Source organism: Necator americanus, chromosome V (assembly GCF_031761385.1).
Source record: "Necator americanus strain Aroian chromosome V, whole genome shotgun sequence".
NCBI classification, from domain to species: domain Eukaryota; kingdom Metazoa; phylum Nematoda; class Chromadorea; order Rhabditida; family Ancylostomatidae; genus Necator; species Necator americanus.
Window position 1 is genome coordinate 37,048,476 of NC_087375.1, and position 26,438 is coordinate 37,074,913.

A 26,438-nucleotide genomic window follows, 5' to 3' on the forward strand; every position below is an offset into this window, starting at 1 on the left:
TGCAGAGTAATGTAATAATAAAAGTCGTTTTTAGACGACTTAAATACGAAAAAAACTCAAAAATGACAGATAAAATAAATGAGGTGTGACTAAATGCGAGAAGAGCTACAAAAGAAAATAGCGCATAAACGATGAATATAGAAGAAGAAAATTAATTCGAGTCAACATTCAAAAAAAGTCAGGTTTTATCCTCGGTTTCGTGGAGTTAATACGATTATGTCTTGACTAAATCTAGCAAACACTTTCCAGCTACTACAACTCTTACACAATAACCGTTATAAACCCCATTATTTTGGAATTTTGTCAGCCTTATGTTTATGTCAGTTTTCTGATGTTGTTTTGTTCTTTAGGAATTTTCTGAATTTCCTTGCTTCATTCTCAAAATCTTCATTCTTTACAATTTTTTCCCCCTTTTCCAAGTTGCTACGTTGTTATAGTCGGGTCAAAACGACATGAAGCATTGCGCAAGCGGCTGCGCTCAAAGCGGAGCGGTGGAGCGTAGCGGTTGGGACCGTGTAGGGACCCACGCTACCGCCACACACCTCTGCAGTTCTCCATGGTCCCACCTCGGTTCCAACCGCTGTCTCCACCGCACCGCTTCCGAGCGCGACCGCTTGCGCAACGGTCCGTGTTTCATGTCGTTTTGACCCAACTATGCCTTCTTGCTCTTTGAATCCTCGTAGAAACCAACTCTATCAAGTAATTGGAATACAAACACGGTGCACAGCTTCAGCGACATGGTGATGGGTGAGCGTAGCTTAATGCTCACAGCTACGCTAAGATATCCCTGCTCTAGCCTACCGACAGCCCCTTCTGCAGGCACTTATCCGGCTGCACATAATCGGCTGTAGGTACCTAAGGACCGTCTTCCGCCACATAACTGGGAAATATTCCAATAAATGACGTTCCAAACCAGTTTCATCAAGAAATAACCTGGCGCGTAGACATTAAAAAAACCTCTTCAGAATTTAGGTGAAGCATCATGCAATGGTTTATGCAGTTGCGTTGAGTTGAGTTGAGTTAGCTCTTCCAACAATCCGTTATTTCAGAATTGATAGCTATGACGTTGAAGCATTAAAAGATGTTTTGTGCGACTCTATTTCTTATCATTGTCGAATTACCTCAGTTTCTGCATTTGAAACAGCTATTTTAAATTGTTTAAAAACATTGCAACATCGTATCTCTTTTAAATTTAAGACATTTATTTTACAGCAGCAAAAAGCAAACATATGTATCTTTGTATCATATGTTTCTTCCCAAACATACTTATTTGAGCGTTCATGTTTCCATTAGAAAAACAATAAATGTACAGTCTACATATTGCCAAATATAACCTTTGACAATTGTTGTATGAAGGTAGTAATGTAAAAAAGTTGTAAATAACAACAGTAAAATGTCGAATGTTTAATATCGCTATACTACAAGAATCGTATTCATACACACCCGTCCTAGCATTTCACCAGCATTTTATTGGCTTCTCGCAGAAGTTCACGCTCTGACTCATCAGATGGTGATATGGCAAGTATTTTGTTGAGGAACTTCTTGGCGTTCTCCTGCAACTCTCATAATTTCGGTCAACAAACGTGAAAAAAACACCAACACTTCACCCACCTTGTCGTTTTTAGCTAAGTAGATACGCGCAATATAGATCAAATTCTCCATCCATTCTGGTTTCTCTTCGTAAGCTGCTAGGAAGTCATCTAACGCTTCCTCCATTGAGGCCGTAGGAGGTGTAGCGTAGAACACCGCAGCGGCCTGATATTCAGATTTCAAGCTAATTTGAAAAGTAGCGCGAAACAAACGCTGTCTCGCACCTTCCGTTCGATCCAGGAGAGATTCGCCACAGAGTACGAGTACCTTCCCCTCATGTGCAACAATGAAAATTCCTTGTTATTTCTAGCAAGCGCTTTATCCAATAGCTCCTGTAAATACGGAGAAATACGAATACGAGAGAATAATACAAGAACGAGAGGAGAGAAACTAAAAAGGAAGTGGTTGCACCTATGTGAACTTCAGCACTTAGCTCACCTTAAACTTTCCACCTTCCTCTATTTTTTCTTTGGTTCCAAGATAATCTGTTGATTGCCCGGTCATAATTGCTGCCCACTTCAACGCATTAAAATCATCCTCATTGGCCTGATGCCCCTCTAGAGCAAATGCTTTGCCTGAAACAGTTGGTACGAGTTGAAGAATAGCCGAGTGGTCAGACATTTTTCCGCGATAAATGTAGCTGGGAGAGGGGAGGGGGCCACTCAGTGCTGTCCTTATTTCTCGAAATAAATAATCAAATCTATCGGGGCCATAAGGCAAAACATTAGTCTTAGAGGATCTATAACATGTAAATCAAAATTACTAAGAGAAAAAAAGTAGGTTAGAGCCTCAGGAAATAAGGGCGTCACTGAGTACACTCTCCCCCTAGCTACATTTTTCCCCATTTTTCCTAGTCAACTTCAGAGTCTTCCAAGAAAGTGAGGGTTTAGAAGGGCAACGATATGTGCTTCGTCTGAGCTCAGGGAGATAAACCGAATGAACCATTTAAGATAATAAATATCATAAAGGATCAACATTAAAAAGCACTGTGTCATCTTCCAAGAAAAAAGGCGTGAAATTGAATCCCGCAAAAACTTCTTGTGCATGTTGCAAAAGACGGCAGTCGTTTCATAGCCGTGGCCACTGCCTGTGTTACGTTTCACCTTTACGACTCTTCCGTTCGCCTATTTCGTAGAACGTTTGCCTCGATAGGCAACATGACTAATGCCTTCAGAAAGTGAAAACAACGTGTATATATTACATTGGAATCGAAGGAGTGTTTCGAGCTGAAGTTTGAATGTTCTCGAAATGTAGAACTTGAGCGTTTAGAAAGAAAACTATGAAATGTTTCGTGTAAATTCATAAAAAAGGAAGAAAGCATTGTTCAAAAAAACAGGATTCTATTTTTACAGGAAATGCTACCACCAACAAATTTTACTGGTCGATGAAGATGAGCGAAGCGAACATTACAGAAAGGCTAAACTCCGGCTTTAGTCTGGCGTTCAACGGCCAAAGAACAAACATCAATTCAACTTTAAAGGCATCACTCCACGAATCGGATTTCAGGTGGAGTATTCGTATACGGGATAGTAGATTATGGAGAGAGGTGATTCCGCCCATTTCTCCCTAATCGCCGTAAAAAATGGCCCGGAAGATACGGCTTCAGGCGTTCTGGCGCACTATTTTCTACAAGGAGTTCGACTGGAGCACGCCAGCCTTGTGCGGCGCTGCGTCTTCTGGGTCGTTTTTTGCGGAAATTAGGAACAAATGGACGGAATAACCCTCCTCTCCATAATCCACCATCCCTTTTAAGAATACTCCACCTGGAATCTGCACCACCTCAGATTCGTGGGTTGATGCCTTTGAACTTTGAATTCGAAAATGTGGTTTCATTCACATTCTGTTTGTCTTCTGAACAGCTGTTAATAACATTCTTTCCGACAATATCACCACATATCACTGCTTTGAAACCCCAAATGAAGATACTCCCAACCTTCCAGTACGAAATCCTTCTTCTTGCTCTTGTCAGAGGTGCGACAGGCCATTTCATGGCAGAATTTGGCAAGCCGCCAAAGGAGCTCGGACGACTTGTCGCCTTCTTCGTAGCGCTGCATCAGAGACATAGTTATACTTTTTCAGCGACAAATTCAACTTCTACATGGAAATCAGGAAATATAGAATTAAAATATTACCTTCTTAAGAATGTCGTAGCCCGGTCGTACGTTCTCTGTGCCAAAAATTTGATCTATATCCGCGAAAGACTAAACATTTTATTGATAAAAAAGGATAAACTGTCACAAAAGATTTCTCATCCTTAATAGTAAAATTTTTCTTGTTATGTTCCTTCTGCAAAGCAATTACTTTACCAGAGGCTACTTAGCTTCACAGAACTCTTAGCCCATCGCTGCAGCTCACAACCAACAATCACAATAAGTTTTTTCTTCCCCTCTCGATAAAAATCAGGAATACAATCGCGTTTATCAGTACTCAAAAGGGATTACTCTGGATTACTCGGAGACGTTAGCAATCTTCAAAAAGTGCAGAAACCATGAGAGGTAATTGCAGAGCAAAGACGAGTGACAGCGGCAAATCCTTGATTTAAAAAAAAATCCATGTAGGCTTCAATCTTACTTACCATGACTACGGGGACTAGGTATTGGGGAAGGTGCAGTGACGGAGGACGGTGCGACCGGCTAAACTGGGTGAAGTGTATGGAAGAATCGCATTTTGATAAGACTACGAATGGAGCAGTGTCCGATAAGCAAAGCCATCAACAAATCTTTTCCAGAATTTACGATAACATGTAGTCCACGTAAGAAAAAAATCAGGTGAATGCAGAAAGATGTAGGAAAATTTCTAAATGTGAACCAACGAAATGATAAAATGTAAAGAGTGAGAGTATTTCCAATTGTCTCCAACCGTTCGTGATCAGCTTTGAGGGATCAACCGCTTCTTCGAAGATAACTAGAAGCTAATACGTTTCCAAACGAAACGGAAGAAAAGAGAACGACTAGTAAGAGAAGCATGAAATGGTACTGTATCAGGTATATGCAACAGTCGGACCCGATACTTCGAAACTCTTCACTTTTAGATGGTTTGGAAATGGAGCCTCTTCCTTTTTCAACCGGTTGGCGAAAGGGTCCTCTTCACTTTTGGAGGGTTGGGCCGAGGTAGTAGAGGAAGTAGTTACGCGCTATACCATTTTGAATTTGAATTTTTGAATTTAGCGGCGCGTTAGCATCGGTCCAAAGGGCAGAGCCTCCCGCACCGAGTGTACGTTTAGATACGACTTCCTTGTATTCGCTCCAAATCCTCAATACTAGGTTCTTCGGCTTTATTTGAACAGGCTACTGAGGAAGACCTTACTGATTTCCAACCGCTCACCCGTATACATACATATATATGTGTATATGTGTGTATGTATATATATATATATATATATATATATATATATATATATATATATATATATATATATAAATATATATATATATATATATATATATATATAAGCCACCACATAAAACTTTAAAACTTGAACAGAACAGTTTTGATGCGTTGAAACTGCTTTGCGGAGAGAACAGATATAGTCACCCACTAAACAACAGCCTCAGGTTTTCCCGCTAATTTGACAGCTTATACAAATATTTAATAGCTCAACAAAGAAGGCGATTATTGAAAATATATGGGAGTGTCAAGGATAACACCATAACGACAACACAAACAAAACAAAAAACCGGCACATACAACAGAGGAGAAGAAAGGTTGAAAGAAAATACGTGTTACTAAGCAAAGGCGGCATCCCCTAAAAAAAATCGATTTGAGTCACAATGTGCTCGCAACAATGATGGAACGCCACATTAGTGCTTCACCGATGTTTACATTGCGCAAGGGAAAGAGAGGTGGAAGCGACAAGTCGGAGTATAACTCTAACAGTCCAACTTGAATGTTCGGAAGGATGTCATTGCACTGATGATCGTGTCGAGACACACATCATCTATGTTAATACCAACCGCTGTGACGAATCGAGCAGAGCGCAAATAACGTTTCGCTTCGCTTCCTTGCTATGATCTGACATGGACAATAGATCAAGACCGCGCTATTGAAACCTTTGAGAAAACATATCCTTTTTCAGAAGATTAAAAATTTCAAATATGGAACAAAGCAAATCCCAAAATGCCGACCTACAAAAGCCCAAGTTTCTGTGTTTTTGCGAGCATTTCACTTTAAAACGACAATCGTTGCCGTTAAACTTTTTTCAAGTCGTGCATGGAGACAGGTGCCATCAATTAATTCTCCATTTATTTGAACACACTAAAATGGCGCACTGAGCAAAAAATGCTTGGAACTAATGTCCCAACTGACTAGTTACCACCACAATTTCCTAGTTCCACTATTTCCTGGGATCGAAAAAAGACAATGTCTATCTTAAATTATCATTGGAAGTATGCACATCACCCACAAATTATATGAATTAAATTATACAAATGATATGTAAGTTGTCAGATGAATGTAGCATAATTAAGAACAGTGAAGATAGCGCGGTGCTCCTTCGCTTTCCTAGCCTCCCAGAAATGGACGGATTTCGAGAATTACAATTCTACTATAAGGAGTGAAACACCTGAGAGCAACGAAACCACAGCTACTATAACTTAAAGGTGTTTCGGAAAAATGAGTATATTGCATAGATTTGGAGTTAGAAGCTCCTGTTAATTCAAAAAGAGATTCATTTACGAGAACAGCGGACCAAAGGGCATCTCCTATTCAATTTACCTACCAAGATTTTGATGCTTATTTTAGATCATAAAAAAAAACTTCCTTTGCTGTTGCCGAAAAATGAGAATAAAGCTGATTGAATATCGGATTAAGGTGATAGGAAATGGAGCTGTCACTTTGCGGTGGTATATCCAAAGAAAATTCGCTAGTATATTCCATTAGAATCATATTTTTCATTGTCTTTGTATTTTGTCGTTCTACTCAAACTCGGTGACCAACAACCTTGCTTTGTATTGAGACAGAGGAATAGCGAGATGGTTCGATGAAAACAAACCTCCGAAAGAAACAGTACGAAATGTCTGGACGTTTGCTCGCACTGGGGAAGCAGATCGTACAGCACCCGAACAACACGAACTAGCACGCAAATATCAGAGAAAGGATTACGAAAGAACAACGAAGCAGTACACTACGACAGAATGTCGACACCACCGCTCTCTGAATCATCACACCAATTATATAATGCATGGTACGGGACAAAAGCTCGGACTGGTCGCCATTAGAGTTCCTCCGGCTCATTAGTAATTATTAATAACGCTTTCTCACCGAATTCGCAGCCACAAGTCCTCAGCTGCGAACTCTGCCGGCAACCTTAGGTACATTCGCGCCCAATGACCACGTATATTACCACGATTTAGGAGTTCCAGTTCAACAAGTATTTTTCTGGTTTTCGCGCTTTTCTTAAAATTTCCTTTAGATTCATGAGAAAGTACGGAACCATGCTCTCGTGTCCAGTGAATACGGCTACCATTACGCCATGCGAATACCCACCTCACCCACATCGGCCTTAAAGGATAAAAGATAAAGTTAATCAATCCTCTTAGGATGTGCCACCACATTCACTTCAATTCAGAATCGTTTGAGATTTACGAACGTCTAACTGGGGTATACAATGACTTGCGGTGGCTACCCGATGTGTCAAGTCAGCGTTTTTATCCTCACAGACAAATCTGGTACCAATTTATCGACCCCGGAGAGATAAAAGGCTTGGTGAGCACTAGGGCGGATTCAAACCTCCGAATCGATCGTGCAGGAAGGGGAACCTCTTACCGACTGCGCTATACCCGCTCCATATCGGTCTTACTGACTTCTTTTGTCTTCATTCTCAACTTCATTCGATCTTTTGACTTGGTTTAGCATTGTGTAATCCATAACATTTCCATGAACAGCCTTAAAGGCATCACTCCACGAATCTGACGTGATATGGATTTCTGATGGTCAAAGTCTATATGGGATCGTAGATTGCAGAAAAAACGGGCACCAGTAATACTTCCATTTGTCCCGATCGCACCCAAGGGTTGCTCGGCGGGTTCTTTTCTCAAAAGACTCGAAAAGCACCGTACTTTTCTTTGCAGGACTAAGCAAAGGGATCTGACCATCAAGTCGGCAGTCTTCCTGCATTGCATTTGATGCCGCGTGGTATTCAGTCTCTCGCGACTCTAGTCCAAGGATTGACGTTAAAACTCATCACGGGTCCGGCTCTACTAATTCTACTTTCCTTGGGAAATGCGGCAGTGTCTCTGAGCTTCCATCGGTGAGAGCGAACTTCAGACCCCTTCTCTGACTTGCGGGATACTCCCAGTTTCACCCTTTCAGTCGCGCGCTCTATCGTTATTTTTCTGGGCGGAAAAGACGCCGTAGCAGATATTTTCTAAAACGACCGAATTACAATGATATAGCAATGATAGGAATTTCCTCCGTTGTTTTCGATAAAAGAGCGTCTTCCACTCGGCAGGAGAGCAATTTCAATGATCTTGTCCTGTAGAAAGAAGCTAGAACGTAAAAGAGAGGAAAGCGGGGATGAGGCAAAAAAAAAAATTCCGACGAAGTGACACATGGTAAGAGAACGAGACCTGCCAATTTCTCTCGCTTTGCAGTACAGCTGTTGACCCGAGAGAGGTCAACAGCTGTACTGCAGTTGTTTACGAGTACAACAAACTTCTGGACATACTGGAAAATGAATAGGTGGAGAAATAATAAAAGAAAAACAGCGATATTCACGTCACTCCGTTTTAGCACATCGGTCTTTTCTAATAGTTGAGACCGGAGGAAACTCATACTTTGAATAACGTTTCCAAATTATGGAGATTTGAGAGAAACATAGAAGTAAAATCAAGTTTGATTGTTCTCCAAATATAGAACTGACGCGTTTAGGAAAAACCCGTAAAATCTTTCATCTATGCTTAAATTTTTGGGTGAAAAATTGAAGAGAGCGTTGATAGAAGAAAGCAATTCTAATTTTACAAATATTGTCGCTACTGTTATTTTTTATTGATCGGTGAAACGAATACCAAAAAAAAAACCTGAAGTCCAGCTTTAGCCGCACCTTCAGGCTGGTATAACTATAAACTGAAGCTTTCTCACATTTACTTCTACTATATTTGTCCTATTTTTTTCAACTTCAATTCCTGCACAAAGCAATTCCTTTAGTTCGTACTATAGTTATTTGAAACGGTGAGTAAAGTCGAAGATTTTCGGCATTTTTTTTAAAGTCTCTAATGACTCGGAAGTACAACAAGAAAATAGGAAACCAATTCATAACAAAAGTTTGAAATAATGTTGCACAATGAGCTCTTCGAAGGTACCCACGATTTCTTCAACTAAAAATCAGAAACACAGAAATGTGGAAGAATTTGAGAGAAAACATCTTAAAATAGATTCAGCAATGTATGTCATTACAAGAAATGTTGTTGAATACACATGAAGTATCAACTAAGCTCCATAGATGCCCATGTTCAGTCTGGTGACATTAAAAACATGTGCAAGGAAAATGCATGATTTCACGTGATTCTAGGTCACCCTATACAGCCGTTCGCCCAAAATTCGTATAAGGGATGGTTCGTTTGAACACTATGTAACAGATTGATGGGTACTCTTCGCAGCAGATTTCATGTGTCGATGTAAAAGCAAACCGGATGCAATCGTCGCGAACTCGAATCGCTGCAGCTATACGACCTCCATGCGAGCAAATCAAACAAGCAGTCTGAACTATGCCTCTAATGTATATTTCTCGAACAGCAATTTGGAAGAAGAGAACGAACTTCGGAAATAAGCTGATACATGAAACTCTCCTTCCCAACAACCGCACGTCTATATATCCATTCAAGCCATCCATAGTGAATTTGGTGAAGTACTCTCAATAGTGGAACCACAATTTTCGGTGTCGAATCACAAGCATAAGGAATGGCATGCAGAAATGTACGAAAAAGAAAACATCCACTTCCTCGCTGCGTTTATTCTCGAAAAGTAGGCGAGGTATCCAATGATGCAATTTGCTAGCTTTTCCACTGAGATTCAGGGGTCAATGGATAACTGAATGACCAAAGCAAATCTTCTCAGCTAGTTCCTCAACAGATACGATGGGATTTTCTTCCACTAGGTTTGCAGGACGCCGAGCTCTGCACATCTCCCAGGACGAGTACTTTCCGGAATCACCGTTGACACTCATTTCTGCTCACTGTTCTTCATGCACAATACCTAGACCCCGCACTTCATGTCATGTTGCTGTTTTGTTGATCTTTGTGGAACCCATGAGAGAATATTCCAAACACGTCCCTTATTGAGTCGCATTATAATTCTGCAGAAATAGCTCTTGAAATCAAACTAGGCCGTTTTAAATCTATAATTAGCCTAAGACAAGGTAAATAAGGTAATAACGTTTAGAATTTTAGCACACGTTCTATCGTCTCCATCACTGAGTTTAATTTATGTAGTTGAAGAAAAATCGCATTGTTTATGGGATGACCTAATAATATAATCCATTACCTAATTATAGTATATTACAAGGTTGGGTGCAGCGCAGTGGTAGAGCGCTACCATTATATGCTCAATGTTTGGAAACCGTCGTACGCCAACCAACATTTAATTTCAACGTGGAGGATAAGTTGTTATCAGCTTTTTTGGGAGTTCGGTACGTAAATAAGGAATATGAACAAGGCCACGCTCAATTTCCCCTACTCGTTTTAAAAACGACGTGGAAAACGACGTTTATTCCTACGATTTAAGTTACAAACCTGCCGCCAATCTGCACGGACCGCATCCACGTGCAAGGTTCGGAAATCAATGAGATTTCCTGGGCAGCCTATTCAAGTAAAACCAATATATTATATTCAAGTAAAACCAACTATAGAATGCCGAAGGAACCGGAGCGTGTACATAGTAGTAAATAATAAAATATAAATAATGAAGACATTTCGGATATAACAAACACATAGAGAGGGAACATCTTATTAAAATGGATAGGTCAAATTGTAGAAAAAAATTAGGTGGTTTTTGAAAGTGTTCGGAGAAATTTCCAGAGTTCTGTTCATCAGCAGGTAGATTTCGGCATGGAATCTTCGAGAACTGAAGAATACACGGGAAAGTTTTGCTATAGATGCAGTGGGCATGGTCTCGATGGACAGATGAAGCCTCACCTTATTATGACATTATGACAGCTTCATTATGACGCTCTTTTCACGAATAGTCTTGATTCAATGAAAGTACGTAAAGTGGATTGATGGTGGAACTACCCATGAAAGCAGAGATGCACCATAAAGTGAACTGAGGCACGCAGCGTAGAACTTTCTTGTTACAAAAAAATATATTAGTATGAAATCAAGATATATTCGGTAAAGATGACACATCTAGTCATTTGTTAGGCCGAAAATCACTCAGAGGGAAAAAAGGGAACTAATGGACGGTGTTTCGATTCCCGGATTGATTCGAGAAACGAGAATTGTGCGAAAACAAAGCTAGCGATCTACGCTTAGTTCTAAGCTTCATGAGCCAAATCTTGAGGAAGATATCACTATAAGCAATCATAGATAATCAATTATAGTTGCTCTAGTGAGAGAAAAATCATAATCAATATAAAGCAGTTTCTTAAACAATTCTAACTCAATATAAATTTGTCTCATTCAAAGCACAGCATTGAGAAAAAGAAAAATCAAAGTCTTCATCGTTGTTTCCGCAAATGGCGATTCAAACAAATCATTGGAAACAATGTGGACGAGGATTTGAGAAGTCATACATAGCCAGCAAGTATTTGTCTGTTACGTCGTAAAAAGGATTCATCAAAGGCGGATAATGAACTTTTTTGTCAACGATGTACCGCGTTCAGCTGGTGAGTAAAGCCCGACTACGACTCCATTCGTTAACATCAGTAGAACTCTTCTATTATTTTTCAGTGGAAAAATAAAACTATGGGAGCGATGCAGAAGGTTTCTCATGGAAACTGAGGAATTACAACTTCACTTGGTTAGATATCCGCCTTTATTTCGCACTCCACGCAATCCAAACACTTATGTCAAATCCACCCTTCAGATACTTACCATTGATGGAAGTGGAACAGCTGGTTGTTTAGAAGGCGAACTAAACACAACTTCACTTTCCCTAAAAATATAAAATTAAATACACTGGAATCTCTAGATTCCACAGAAAAAAACTGCTGTTGTTTCCAGTACAATTTCTGGTTGAAAAGGAGTTTGGGACCGGGGTACTCAACACTGCTCTAATTGACTTTTATTTTAGCGCGCCAAAAAGACGTTCTTAGAGCGCAAAGACTTTTCTTGACTCTCAAGTGTTTTTCCTATTCGAGAAACATTTAAGAAGGCGATAGTTCATCAATCGACAGTTCATCACCGGAAGTGCATATCTATTGTAAGTCAATCGGGCCCTGGAACCTAAATATTATTACCTGAATATTAGTCATAGAGGGTCTATGACATGGAGGCTAATGCTACTAAGAGAAAAGGAAAATAGAGCTGGCACTATTATTGTTATTATTACTATTATTATGTTAACTCTTTGTAGCCAACATGGTATGGATCCACGAAGACTAATGCTTAGGCTAACTAAGTGATTCAGCTACTCACTTCCAATGAAGAAAAGTCAATTGATGTACTTCTCCGCCTTCTCCCTTTGCCTTCTCAAATGGGAAAGACATTTGTCACTCGAGACTATTTTTGTGCTCAACGGATGTTCTTAGCCCAAAAGTACAGTTGAATTAGAGCAGCATTGAGTTCTCTCTCTCTCTAACTACTTTTGCACTCAATTTCTGACAAATCCATTACGTGAAGAATCGACAACATTCGGATTTTGTCACTTTACTCACTAAAACCTTACCACTCCTCCTCAGCATCAGCATAATCGGTATCGGACGTTAGTGACTGATAACTCGATATTCGCCCATATATTTGGTTGCACTTCTGAGAGGTAGAAGAACCATCTCCAGCACCACCTATGTATGATAATAATATGTAAGAAACATCTGCGTGCATTTTCACCCCCTCGAGGTTGAGAAATTGATAGCAGGTTTGTTTGGGAACACAAAAGCACTGATTTAAAATATCATCCGGTCTCAGAAACCCATTACAGCAAGACGCACACGCGTACGGAAACGTCCAACGATTCTGAGTTGAAGTCGAACGGCTTGCCTCATCCGAAAAAAAATTATTCAACCCCGAACACTTTATACTTATCATTTTCGAGCGAATCAAGGTTACTGGATTCTAACTCTGGGAAATTGGTTAATTCAGATCTGTGCAAAGTGTCTATCCTTACGCTACAATTCCTGACGCTAAAGAACACGAAGAAAACATCATTTTTGCATTGACTTTTCGTAGCAGACTGTTGAAAATATTGTATGTGTGATCTAATTTATCAAGATGACCAGAGAAGTAAACACCACTTGTAGCATAAAGTTGTTAAAACAGGATGAAGAGAAAATAAGTCAAGAATAGAAAAAAGAAACAACGGGTCAAAATGGTCACGAAAGCGCCAACGCTTACCATTCATATACCGACACATCTATTGAATAAGGATGGAATGATCCTTAAACCAGGAACAATTTCCTAAACACATTTATCTCAAACACGTCCAAACTAGTAATACCTCCTAGGAGGTTCACATATCTTGTGGAAAAAAGGATGTGCAATTTCTTTAAAAGATTGGGCAAAACTCGAGAAGTTCATAAAAAATCGCGTTCAAGGGGTCACATTTGATGTGTAGAACAATTTGCAAGTTTCCAAATCCATATAATCTCCTCCACAACTACAACTGCGTTCTACCATCCAGTTAAGAACAGCAACACAACAGAAGAAAACCACAACTGTGTTCTACAAGCGAGTTGAGAATTTGCGATCTCCGAGCTACGTTCTGACCGACTAAAAGTAGACGATTGAGCGTTAGAATCCTAGCTCAATTCCGCCCTCCAGCTGTAATAGGACGGTGACTAGCAGCGCAGCAACGAAGTGCGTACAGTCGAATCCGAGTAGCTTAGAACGCAACAGCTCACATCATATTGTGAAACGACCTGTCTTGTTGTCATAGGGCCGCTCTCATCAAACTGTATATTCTAAGCCCAAATGTGGATGCAGTTAATTGCCTCCAAAATTATCTTTCTTTTTCAGATGCGAACCTCGGTTTCGTTCCAAAAAAAAATCTCCTGATCTTAAATGAACTCGATTTCTTCCACTCCATCATACGGAACCGAATGTACGGAATATTAAGCTCCAGTCTCTTCACACAAACATAAAGATCAGACCAAAAACACAAATGCGCCCGAAAAGCGCTGAACTGGAGGGACTTTTTTCTTAAAAAAAAATAATGAAAAAGATAGAGATGAAGACGTCAAAAAGAACACTCCCAGTATTGCAACTTTCTAGCTTTTGCTAACCTTCATCCAGTTTAGGTGATAAGGAAGTCCGTCTAATTCACAGGTAACAACAAAACTCTGTTCTCGCTCTTTATATACATGAATTCTTGAAGTTGGGTTAGAACCCGCAACTAAATGATGCGCTTCAGTCACGTAAAACCCAGCACAAAAGTGCAGTATTTGTTAGAGACTTGTTTCTTACTCAATGGCATACTTTACTTTGCATACTGGCATACTTTTTTGTGAGGACTCTGAAACTTAAACCTTAAGATATGCATCAACTGCTGCGCCATGTTTGAAATACAAAACATATTTTGAGGTCTCATCTAGATCTACTTGAACGTTATTAGAAAGGATTGTGCCAGCCGTAAGTTGTAGAAGCCACGAATCATTAACGTTCCTGCCAGAAACAACTCCATGCTAGCACATGTCAAGAAATAAAGACTACTTAATTGAGAAAGAAGTCACAACATAGAATACATATATAGGAATAACGTACCTTAGCTAGCAGACATTTAAAGCTAGAATAGGCGATGTAGCAGATATAGCGAAGGTAGAAGTTATCACCTTCACCTTTTACCTCAGGTCGAATAGCTACGAGTGCCTTTTAACACTAAAGGCCCTCAAGTTTGTGAAGGGCCGCCGATTTGGCAGAATTGGCAGCGGGCCGGCGCGCCGCGACGCGACCACCCGCGCAGCCGTTTAAATAGATTTCGATGGCACCATATTTTGAACTCTTATAAGAGAATTACACATCTTCAGTATCATTGTACAGTAGCAAACAATCGAATACCATTCCCAGCAAAAACATACGTATAACCATTATGCAAACATGGAATGAAAACGAATGGTGGAACGAAAACTACATACCTTTCTCAAGGTTTCGAAGGCGGCCACGATTTCTTGAAGGTGTTCGAGGAATGACGCCGTTCTCTTGCTTCTTCAATTCCATGATTTCCTTTCTCAAGGCATGGATCTCCGAACTAAGTACCATTACAGAAATAAAGCAAACTCAGCAGATGTATAGTGGAGTCAAAATGACATGAAGCTCGATGCAGTTGCGATCCGCTCGAAGCGGGGCGATGGATTGGGGCGAGGATAGATGTGGATGCAGAGGTAGTTGGGGAAGGGGGACACTCAACCACGTTCTCTCTTGACCTGTTGACTTGTATTTCGTCGTGCAAAAAAAGTCCATAGATGACAAGGGACGTCTTTTAGTGATGAATAACCACAAGGTATGATAGGGAGGTGCCGGACCCTCCTCAGGTGAAGGGGTTCTAGCTCATGGGGTGCAGTTCAAGTGATGAGGATCCCTTCGCCAACCGATCAAAACGGAAGGAGTTTCTTTCCCAAACCTTCCTAAAGGAAAGAGGGTCGTCGAAGTACCAGCTCCGACTGTCACATCTATGTAAATGACTTTCCCATTTGAAAAGCAGAAAAGCATTTAAGAAGGCGATAGCTCATAGATAGACAAATCAGTACTGAAAGTGAATAACTGAGCCAGTCAGGACCCTAAAACATAAGCGTTAGTCTGCGAGCACCCATGTTAGCTAAGGCTACTGAGAAAAAAGAAAGACAGAGCAGGAACAACTGATGCTTTGAATTTACCTGACTCTTCAAATAGGCTTACTAAAAGTGAAAAGCTAAGTCATATCACATAGTACTTTTAACGAAGAAAGAGAACCATTATTAGTCACACATTGATCTGTATTTGAAAGGTTATGGCCCTAAAGAGAACGTTATGGCTAAGTGTTGTATCCTTTTAAAGGCTATTGTGTTAGGGAACCCCTGAATAGATGGATATTTCGCGACTCTATCCTTTTTCTCTTAGTAAATTAGGCTTACAAGTCATGGATCCTCGAAAACCAATGATTATTTTTTAGGGCCCCGACTAACTTAACTTCCAGTGATGAACAGTCGATTGGCGAACTATCACCTTCTCAATGAAATGGGAAAGACATATGTCACTCAATAACGATTTTTTGCTCTATGGATGTTTTTCGCTCGAAAGCACAGTTTAATTAGCGCCTTCCCAAATGCCTTTCAAATGGGAAAGACAGAAAGACATTTTACAGTTAGGAACGATATTTGTGCTCTATGGACGTTTTATTCCGTGCTATAATGCAAGAGAAATGCAAGAGAGATCGCGGTTGAGTGCTCTCCCCACCCCACCTCCAACTACCTTTCACCTAGGTATGATCGAAGGAGAATCCCTGCTAACAACACTCATCGCTGCGGTTCTCGATGATTCCACATCGATACCAACCGCTAGCTCCAACGCAGTCGCTCGACGCGGCCCCACCGAGCTTCATGTCGTTTTGACGCGGCTATACGGACCACGTACCCTAACACCTCTATTGCATGCCTTACATGCTCATTTTGTCTTCGTATTGAACGAAAATGTTTGCTATAAATATACGCAGCAGCAGCTCCAACTCCAACGATTGTCGCGGTAACAGCTACACTGCTGGCTATTTTTGCTGGGCGTTCATCCATGACTAATCCCTAGAAGACAAAAATCGAGAATACCTACTTCAAAGAATGGGATAGGTTTCCGAACAAAGCCTCTACAGATACAGATACTGGGGAAAACCCAAAGATATGACAACACCGCTTTCTAGAACTCTAACATTTATGAATTTTATAAAAATGAAACAACGAGGAATCGCAGAAAGGTAACTCTACCTCGAAAAAAAAACTGATTTAATGGTGTAGATTATAAGCATAAATACTGGACAGCTATAAAAAAAAAACTAATTGACGCTAACTGACGTAAACATAAAGTTCATATGGCACCAATACAAAAAAAAAACACGTTCCCTACAACAGCAAACGTCACTAGTTACCAGTTTTCAACAACAAGGTACATGTAGAAACACAAGAACTATAATGAGAATTGAGGATAACGTATTTCATTCAGAATGATCGTTCATTGTCAGAAAAGGACCGGCAAAGAAGAAAAACAATGAGGTTACGTAAACGATAAACTGAGGAAAACTTTCAGAATTCTAAAAAAAAGCAGTACAATTCAATACAAACTAAGAAATTTCGACGCCAAGCTAATTACCATTTTCGGCTGTGAGATCCTCCTCGGCACTCAACTTCATCCTTTTAGTATCCAATTCGTCTGCTTTCAGGATCAGCTGAAGAAAAATACCAAGGTTCTATGACATAATTAAAGGATAAGGGATAAAGTTTCTGGCGTTTATCAGCCCACTTGGGATGCGCCCCCACGTTCACTTCAATTCAGAATCGTTTGAGGTTTACGAACGTGTAACTGGCCTAGGCAATGGCTTGCGGACCTCGGCGAAGATGCGAGTAATTGCATCAGGCGATGACATCAGCCCGCCGATTAGGTCAAGTAAGTAAGAATGACGGCGACGAAACGTTAGCTGTTAGTGAAGATCAGTACCAATCTCGGCTACATCTCAAGCAAATCAATAAGAAAAGCTACGTATTCAACATGGCAAGATTTAGGTTAAGTACAGTTGAACATTGATTATAATCAAGACTGTATTTTGTTTTAGTTGAGGAAAGTCAGAGTAAGCGAAATTTACAGGAGACACATGGCAAGTAGTACATATGTCAACACATAGTTCTAAATCAAAATAAAAAGTAGGAGCTGTTGTCTACTCGTGGATACAGCACACTTCCTTTTTCCGTGCGAATAACTCACGAGTAGTACTTTTCGGTCACTTCATTTCCAAACAACCTTACTCTTTCCCACTTAGATGATACTTTTACACTTTTCCGACAAAGCGTGAGCGATCAACGTGCATAGTAGTCAAAAACGACATGAAGCACGGTGCAGTCGCGCAAGCGATTGCGCTCGAAGCGACGCGGTGGAGACAGCGGTTGAAATCGAGGTGGGACCATCGCAATTGCAGCAATGGACGGTGGTAGCAGGGGTTCTCACCTGACTCTATCCGCTACACTCCACCTCGCCGTTTCGTGGGCGACCGCTTATGTAACTGCACCGTGCTTCATGTCCTTTTGATCCGACTATACTTGGAAAAACACTGGAACTTCTGAAAGGACCTTATTTCTGAAAGTTCTCAATGTGACATAGCTGTTCTAAGAAATGATTATAATTTACTTCTAAATGACAGTTTTTCAATTTTCAGTGATAAGGAGGGGCTGCTTAGCTCGACTATGGGGACACCACATATTGAAGCTACAGTTTAGTGTCGAAAACGAACCTCGGCATCACCAATCTGAATAGCTTTCCTAGCCATGGCTAAAGCGCCGTCTAAAGTCTTGTTCCCACCGATAAATCCTGAGCAATCACATTTAAGCGGAAACAACTTTTTCTATCGGAGCGAAATGAACTATTCTCAAGCTAACCGGTCATGTGAACGAAGATACATCCCTCAATTCCACAAATATTTGATAGCTCCTCATCACGTAAACCTCGCCAAGCTTTAGGAAGAGGCATTCTAAAAAATTTCAGCAGATTGAAACCGATAATACATGTTAAGGAAGAAAATGTTGTAGTAACTATTTAAATATTCTAGCGCATTTTTAATCGTTGAAGAAGCAGCATCATAGTCTTGACTAACCTGTTATCAAAAGTAGAAAAACTGTTAGTTGGAATTGCTTGTATGCGATAGGTGTTAGATGTGGTATCTAAAGTTCCAACAAAGTTTACCACATCAAGCAGGAGAAATAGAATAAATAATCTCCGATTCGAACAGTTACCTTCATAGATCATATAAGTCATATTCCGAGACGATAGACCTTTCTCTTCCTCCAGCTGAAAGAAGTGCTCTTTCCAAGGAACACCACCTGATGAAATGTGAACAATTCTTCCACTGCTGTCTGTCTGCAACGGAGCTGATTAAGACAGCTAAGAATCAACGTTGAGGATATTAAAGCAGCGGTTCACAAGAAATAACCTGAGTAGCTTCATCGATTGCTTTCTCTACAATTTCTCTTGCCGGCCACCAGACATTAGCCAAATATGAGACACTGGCCTCGAATTCGCCTAAAGTATGCTTGGTTATTGTAATTATGAGCAAATTTGCCAAAAAATGAACTAATAGATTAATAGAGCATGGTTGGACAAAAAACCGACGTTGGTTTGCAATTCAGTGCTTGAGTGTTTTGTCTAAATGTTTCTATCTGGTACAAGTAAGATGTAGTATCCGAGAAAAGAAAAAAGAGAACTCGTCGTCTATAGGAATCAAATATTAAGTGAATAAAAAGATAAAGTGTCTGGCGTTGATCAATGGGGATGCGCCTACGCGTTCGACTCGAACTAAAGTTTCTGGCGTTAAGCAGTACGCTTGGGATGCGCCCCCCATGTTCACTTCAATTCATAATCGTTTGAGGTTTACGAACGCGTAATTGGCCTATACAATGACTTGCAGTGGCTAGCCGATGTGTCATGTCAGTGTTTTTATCCTCCCAGACAAAAGTGGTACCAATTTATCGACCCTGGAGAGATGAAAGGCTTGGTGAGCACTAAGGCGGATGCGAATCCCGTTCACCGACCCGCCCCGGGTGTAGTGTAGTGGTTAGAAGTTCCGCTTCCTGCACGATCGATCGGAAGTCATTGTAAGGCTGCACGCGCATTCACAAACCTCAAACGAAGTCTGAGTTCAAGTCGAACGCGTAGGTGCATCCCCATAGGGATTGATCAACGCGGTGCACTTTATCTTTTATCCTTTAATTCAAAAGTAATTACCAATGTGGGGAAGCTTATATGCACTCTTGTGCTTCATCCCTTCATTTCTCCCCCGAGTCAACCACCTATTACCACCTTCATGTGAACATGTCTAATATTGGAGGTGTCCGCCTTCACTTTGGAAGTTTCCGTCTACACCTCATCGCACCTATACCCATGTCATCAACATAAACACTTAAGGGATGGCTTTTAACAAATGTGCTCAAAGACAACGTTGTGAATCCATAACAAAAAACAATTGGAATATTAACCTCCAACAAGTTCCATGGCTTGCCGAAATCGTTCGTCAGGATTAGGATCGACTTCATTCCAGTGAGGATTTAGTTGACCAATACGTGAAGAAGTAGAGCCAGACAAATGGTACCCAAAAGTACGTTAAGGCTGTAGTATTGGGTAAATCACTTTTCCATCCATTTTTCATAAAATAATACTTAAATAAACATGCGTACGTAAATACGTACTACCCCAAACGGCTAAATGCGTACGAGCAAAAGATGGAAAAAGGATGGAAAAGGAAAAATAATAGAAACCAAAAACAGGAGAAACGAGCCGACGAAAAACAATGGCATAGAGCACAATAAGACTGACAGGTGGTTGAGATATGCGAAAGTTCAAAAACAACACTCTGGTCCCTCTCTCAATTGAAAATTTGAGGAAAAAACTTGTGGTCGGTAGTCTGTTAATGAAAACCACAACTAAAAATTTACCTCGGTGTCCCATCGTACTGAGGAATACCATTATCGATAGCATCTATTCCCTCCACAAATGTTTCATAGAGCTTTCTGTAGAAAATTCCAACCATCTTGTCATCGTGACATAAACCGAGGATCTAGATTCAAGTTACTTCAGCATGTATAGAATTTCTACAGAAATTCCGACTTAGAACTTGAAATTCGGAAGGCTAAATTCTAACCAATACACTTAAACCGGTCAATCATAGAGACATCATTCTTCTCCACAACTGCTTTCGGAGAAGATCTAATCTAGCTTGTATGTACTATTTTTGGTGAAGGAACTTTGTTTTTTGCGGAAAGTTTTATGAGGTATTTCTCTCCAGCTTCCTCGTAATTGAGATTCGTGCCATTCAAACTATTGTATAAAGACCGGAACAGATGAAAATCGGGAAACGCAATATCTGAAGAGCATGGAAAATGTTCAATTTCCTATTGCAATTTCACGCTAACACGTTCAGCCTATTCCTTTCCCATCGAAGAATGTGGCGCTCTTTCGAATAATATATAAAATGGCAGTACTAGAGACCAGTGAATTCCTTCCAGAATTTCTTAAAGAAGAATGTGATTTAAAGATTTTGATATGCAGATCCAGAGATTTCTCTGTCTTTGAAAAACTCAGTTCCATGTTCCTTCCAAAATCGATACGAAAATTTAACATGAAAAAAAAGAAACCTCTGCAATCAACTGTCTTCCATAGTGAGCGTAAACCAAACCAGCTGAGCTCAGTTTAGTGTTGAAATCAAGAACACCCAATGTTTGCATTGTTTCTGCAAATTCCCTGAAATTAATACAAAAGACAGACATTCGTATTTTGATTTCACAAGAAAATATCAGCGAAAGGAAGTGGACTCAACTTTCTGTCAAAAAGACGTACCAAACAACTCTTACCACAAGAAAATAAGCCTTAACAAACTAGACTCTTCGATGTTTGCAGATGTCAAGAACTACTCCATGAAAAGTCCGTAAATTACTACAAACAAGAGTGTCCATTTATCAAAATGCACTCAGGCAATATTTCTTTCCCATCAGCAATTGTTATCTTTGAGCTTTGTAACTATTTTCTAATCTTTCTCAGCTTTGTACACCCCATTATTCTAGGGAGATAAATTAGCACAAGAATCACTAGGACACCTTGTTGACACGTTCTGAAGAGCTAATGAAGCTTCCCACCACAGTTTACGGAATTATGCGAAACACAGCGTGAAAACATAATCTCACAATAAAGATGACACCCACTTTTGGTGATGATCATAGCGCTTGTGCGCGTGGTCGTAGACTCCTCCAACATCAACAACTACATCACACTTGCCCAGAGCCGTTGGATCGCGGGTTCTAAGATGAAGAGAAAACCAAAAGTAGCACGACATTACTTCAAACAAGAAAAAACTCAAATGTGGTCAGAACTCATCCAAAGTCAAAGTCTTTCTAAGCAAAATCAGTCAAACTATTCCAGCGCGTCGTACTCTCTGGACAAAGGTCATTACGCAAAAAAAACGAACCTCAATACATTGTAGTCTCTGAATTGATTGAGTCGTTTCAACATGAAACACGCGAATACTTCGTCGCAATGAAATTTTCCATTGTGAGTGCCAATAAGGCCAGCCATATTTGAGGGTTTTGAGCAGCGCGTTGGAGTCACACTCAATAACTTTGTAAATGGCGTGCACCCCCTCTTGAAGATAAGTCTTGAGGAAGCGATTGTACCTGAAGATAACGAAACTCTTCGTCTGTCGAGCCACGATGTATAGGGGCGCTATGAAAGAGAACAATCATCACATATGCATAAAAAGACAGACTCATAACAATAGTAGTCTAGCGAAATTTTTTAGTCCTTACCCGTGAAGATGCACCTATGTTAGTTCATAGAAAGTTTGTTTAAAGAAACGAGAGGCCCAGGAGTTAAGCTATCTTACCATAGACTAATCGTCCGAAATAAGCCCGTTTTTCTTCTGTTTTTTTTCCGGAGTGACATAATGCATCACTTCCTTGGATAAAGTAGGTGGGGGGAAGGGGGGACGGGGGACGTTTGACGGACACTAAGACCTTAGCATTAGCCTTAGAGGATGTACGACATGTAAGCTAGAGATACCATGACGAAAAAGGAAAACAGAGCTCTTAGCGTAACTTGGCAACGCGGGAAAGTGGATAAGTTCTTTTTTCTGAGTCGTTTCATTTCGTGTAATTATGACCAAATTTTCGACTTTTACTCTCAAAAATCCACAACACGGAATTGAGAAACAACGATCCACAACAATAATCAGCTTCCGAAATGTACATGAAAAGTTCATGAACACATATTCACTTGTTCTTCCATTGCTTTCCTTATTTAATTTGAACTTCGTTTCCTTCCTTGCCTTCTGCATCATCTCTGTTTTACCGGCCTTGTTTCTCGATTCTATTTGTTTTTTTTTTTCGGTGTCTATCTATTCCACTTTTCTTCTCTTCCCACGGTTATTATGACTGTTTTGTATTCTTTGTCTGCCTTCTAATGTTGTTTTTGTGTACCTTTTCTTAGGTTTTCTGTCTCTTTTGTTCTTTTTGTCTCATCACAAGTGATTTTGATTCCAACTTCTCTGTTTTTCGTTCATCCAGCATGTGGTACCTCTTGTTCCCCACTTTTACTTTATTCATGTTTGTTGCATTTTCGTGTATCTCACGGTGTTTGCACCTTTTGTTGTTATTTGTGTCCTTCCACTCCTCCTTAGACTTGCTCTCTTTCCTCCACTTTGTCTTTACTTCTTTACATGACAGGAACATTAAAGTTAAAGCAACACAACTCGCACTGAAAAATAGTGGAACTTTCGCAATTAAAAGTAAAGGATCTTGGGTCTTCATGTCTTTCAAATTGGAGGAAGTACCTTTTCTGCAAGATATCAAGACATTCTAGATTACACTACTCCATTACTGAACTAAATAATGAAAAGGTGCAAAATAAGATCAGGGAGGTTCATTGCAAGAACAGTTTTCTGCTATAATTCAACCAAATTTGGAAATAGATGGGGAAATCAAATTCTCGTCATATTCAAGCTTAAGCGTTGCGCTTTTGAAAAGGAGTAAACGAATGAACGGAAATTACTGACAGTGCTTATTACCCTGCTAAACAATGAAACCTAAAGTTTAATTTTATTTCCGTTTTTCGTTTTTGCCGAAGTATGACTACTCTCATTTGTGTTTCCAAATTTTACCATCTCCCAACTCTCAGTTTACTCTAAAGATACTACGGTTGCCGTTGCAAAGGAATATATGAGAGTGAAGACAAAGGAAACAGTGGGAAACAATGCCTTCACGGGAAACTTCTCAAGAAAACATAGAATCAAATCGTAACCATTGAGGGACTTCGGCAAAGTGAAGAACACGATGTCGTTTCTTCTTATCCTGTTACTAAAGTTAAAACAATAATAAGATTAAAAGCTGGTGTTCGGCTACCGTGTCAAGTTATACATATACTTGATACTATGTAAATCAAGTGAAAACAAGTAGAATGGAGAAACAAGACAAGTGAACAAGAAATTATGCAGAACCCGAGAAAGGAAATGAAAATGCAAATAAAATAAGGAAAATAATGGAAAAAACTAATGGAACAACAAGAAGGAAGCTGGAGAGAGGAACAAGAAAATATATCAGAAGTTATTTAGATACACAACTATCAGAAAACCCATGTTGCAACCTCAGCCCAGAATTACTCCAAAATCCGAAGAACACGTATCTAAACTTATATACACCGGCTGCGGGTAGTCCCGCCCCTTGGACCAATGCTACGGCCGCGAAATTCAAAATGGGACACAGAGTAACTACTTCCTCTGTTGCTTCAGGAGGAATAAGAAACTTTAATCCAAGAAAGAAAGGAAGAATGATCTCCAGATTTCAAACTGAGTAAGGGATGAGATTGAACTTAGGCTTTTTCATCCTTATCATGCATCTAACGACGATCACTTCAGGTTAGTGCATAGCTAAAATCTTTCACTCTTCCTCTGACTTCCTTCTCGTTTTTCCATTTGCTCTTGCATTGCTTTCCTTACACAATTTATAGTTTCATTTCCCTTTGATTCCTTGTTTCTGTTTCCGTTTTCCACTCTTTCTTTTTAATGTCACTCTCTTTTCTTATCCTGTCTATACTTCCCAGCATGTAATTGTGTTGCATATTTTGCTCCTAGTTAGAGAATCCGTACTGATGATAATCGGCACTTAAATCACGTTAATATATGACAAGAACTAGGTTTAAACACGAGTGATTCTTTAACGTTCGATAATCAGAGTTCTTTTGCGAGATAGTTCAGTTAGAGATAGTTCTTTTGCGAGTTTGCACAAATGCAAGACATTGTTGTTTTAGTAAACATCCCAAACAACAGCATCAAGTGATAGTTGGTTTGTAATAGGTTCTGCGAAAGGCAATGTGTATCGGATTGCTGCGTTGATTGTTCATTCAGAAGAACTGGAAATTGCAATCGGAGTAATCTACCAGATAGAATGCCTTACATGCAAAGACACCTATATTGGAGGAAATGGAAGAATGCTAACCCCGTGTATAAAAGAGCATTCGGCTGGTAAAAGACGTGGAAACACGATTACATCATTAGGGCGCCACCAGAATGAGAAACATTATGGAAATGAGTTTGAAATAAAGTGTACGATATTAGCCCACGAGAACGAAATATCTGCTGAGACAGCACTTGAAGCATTCTGAAATTCCGCCAGGAATCCGAGAAAAAAGTGATCATCAATTACCAACGACCTCATGCCATTCGTAACACTCTGTGAGCTATCAAATTGTCCCACATGCAGTTCCTTAACGCTATCCAGAGACCAATACTTAAGAATACTGCACAGAGCGCCGATATCATTAGCTTTGGTGGCGATCTGTAAGAACGCGGTTTTTCAGCCCCGCTAGACACTGAGACTAGTCGGTTTGTTTTTCCTTTTGGAGTTCTTGCGTAGTGTACTTAGAACGATATCGAGGTTTCGCAAGGTTTTGAAAAAAGCTAGTGAGTCCTTCCACTCTTGAAAACTATTGGGTTTTCAAGAGTGGAAGGACTCACTAGCTTTTTTTAAAACTTTATTACAAAAAAAAAGCCACAACAAATTAATTAAGACTATATGTTATGGTTTGCCAATTTCCCCATCATTGAATCACTTCCTTGATTTTTTTCCTTTTCTGGTCTTCTTGTCTTCCTCAGGGTTTTTTTTTCACACTTTTCATTCCTTCAATACAAATCTCACTAGCAACATCGATGGGTTAACACCTCGATTGGCGTCGGAAATGTTTTTTTTTTACTTGAGATCCACCGTTCTATTTAAAAAAAAAACCAAGCACACCAACTGCTTAAGAAGAAAATTCTGCACCAATTTAATTTTGCCAATATTGCTTCTATGTACATGTTTAGGTTATTGAAAACAAAAAAAGACATCCACAAACCATTCTACAACCAAATACGTGCAAAAAAAGCATCCACAAATCATTCCACAACCAAATACTTGCCGAACTATGTTTACTAGCGGAAAGAAAGTCACATCGAAAATTCACCCAAACGCTGCCATTATCAAATGTATACAAGTTTTAAAGGCATTACCCGACGAAACTGGGGTGGTATGGGTTTCAGGTAGGTTATGCCTATACGGGGTTGTGGTGAAGAGAGTGATTCCGTCCATTTCTCCCTGTATTAGTGGAAACAGAAAACCTCGGAACGCTGTTTCTTACGACGTTGGGGCGCAAACGTTGCGCATTGCAACGGAAGCCGCTACAAGAATCAGCATTCCGGGGTCGTCCGTTATTTATTACGTAGGCAGGGAGGAAGAAGAAAACAGTACAAAAATTCTGGAGGGTCCCGAGGCAAAAACTTGATGTATTCGGTGTGTCCTGAGTAGAAATACAACATCATGTATGTACAACATTAAGAGGCTGCCACGCTTAGTATGTATGTAATCAATATGGTATCCAAAATAGAGACAGCACGGGAACCTGCCGAACAGATCCAGTAAAGCGAATTATCGATCAATGAAAATGAAAATGAATGAAATAAAGCAGCAATGGTGCTCCACTAGGAAAACCGTGCCGCCAGTTGCACCGCAGCTGCGAGAGGTC

General features: G+C 40.1%; 1 protein-coding gene across 6 annotated transcripts; it reads right to left on the reverse strand.

The window, feature by feature from the left end:
- Positions 1-1,448: 1,448 nt before the first annotated feature.
- On the reverse strand, positions 1,449-21,965 carry RB195_016332 (uncharacterized protein; the record flags this gene model as incomplete). Of its 6 annotated transcripts, XM_064207438.1 has the most annotated exons (20): positions 1,449-1,553; positions 1,612-1,755; positions 1,815-1,922; positions 2,029-2,165; positions 3,524-3,638; positions 3,723-3,791; positions 11,616-11,676; positions 12,409-12,523; positions 14,810-14,922; positions 16,284-16,444; positions 18,139-18,215; positions 18,284-18,375; positions 18,499-18,565; positions 18,638-18,761; positions 18,835-18,923; positions 19,774-19,826; positions 20,333-20,454; positions 21,032-21,137; positions 21,596-21,691; positions 21,859-21,902. In XM_064207438.1, the coding sequence occupies 20 exons, from the start codon at positions 21,900-21,902 to the stop codon at positions 1,449-1,451; spliced, it is 1,998 nt and encodes a 665-aa protein (XP_064063319.1). The 6 variants fall into 6 exon arrangements, with proteins under 6 accessions (XP_064063319.1, XP_064063320.1, XP_013302068.2 ...); XM_064207439.1 differs by lacking the exons at positions 18,139-18,215; positions 18,284-18,375; positions 18,499-18,565; ... (5 more) ...; positions 21,596-21,691; positions 21,859-21,902 and having other exon boundaries at positions 16,284-16,435; XM_013446616.2 differs by lacking the exons at positions 1,449-1,553; positions 1,612-1,755; positions 1,815-1,922; ... (10 more) ...; positions 21,596-21,691; positions 21,859-21,902 and adding exons at positions 16,940-16,947; positions 17,007-17,082; positions 19,877-19,892.
- Between the last annotated feature and the right edge of the window lie 4,473 nt (positions 21,966-26,438).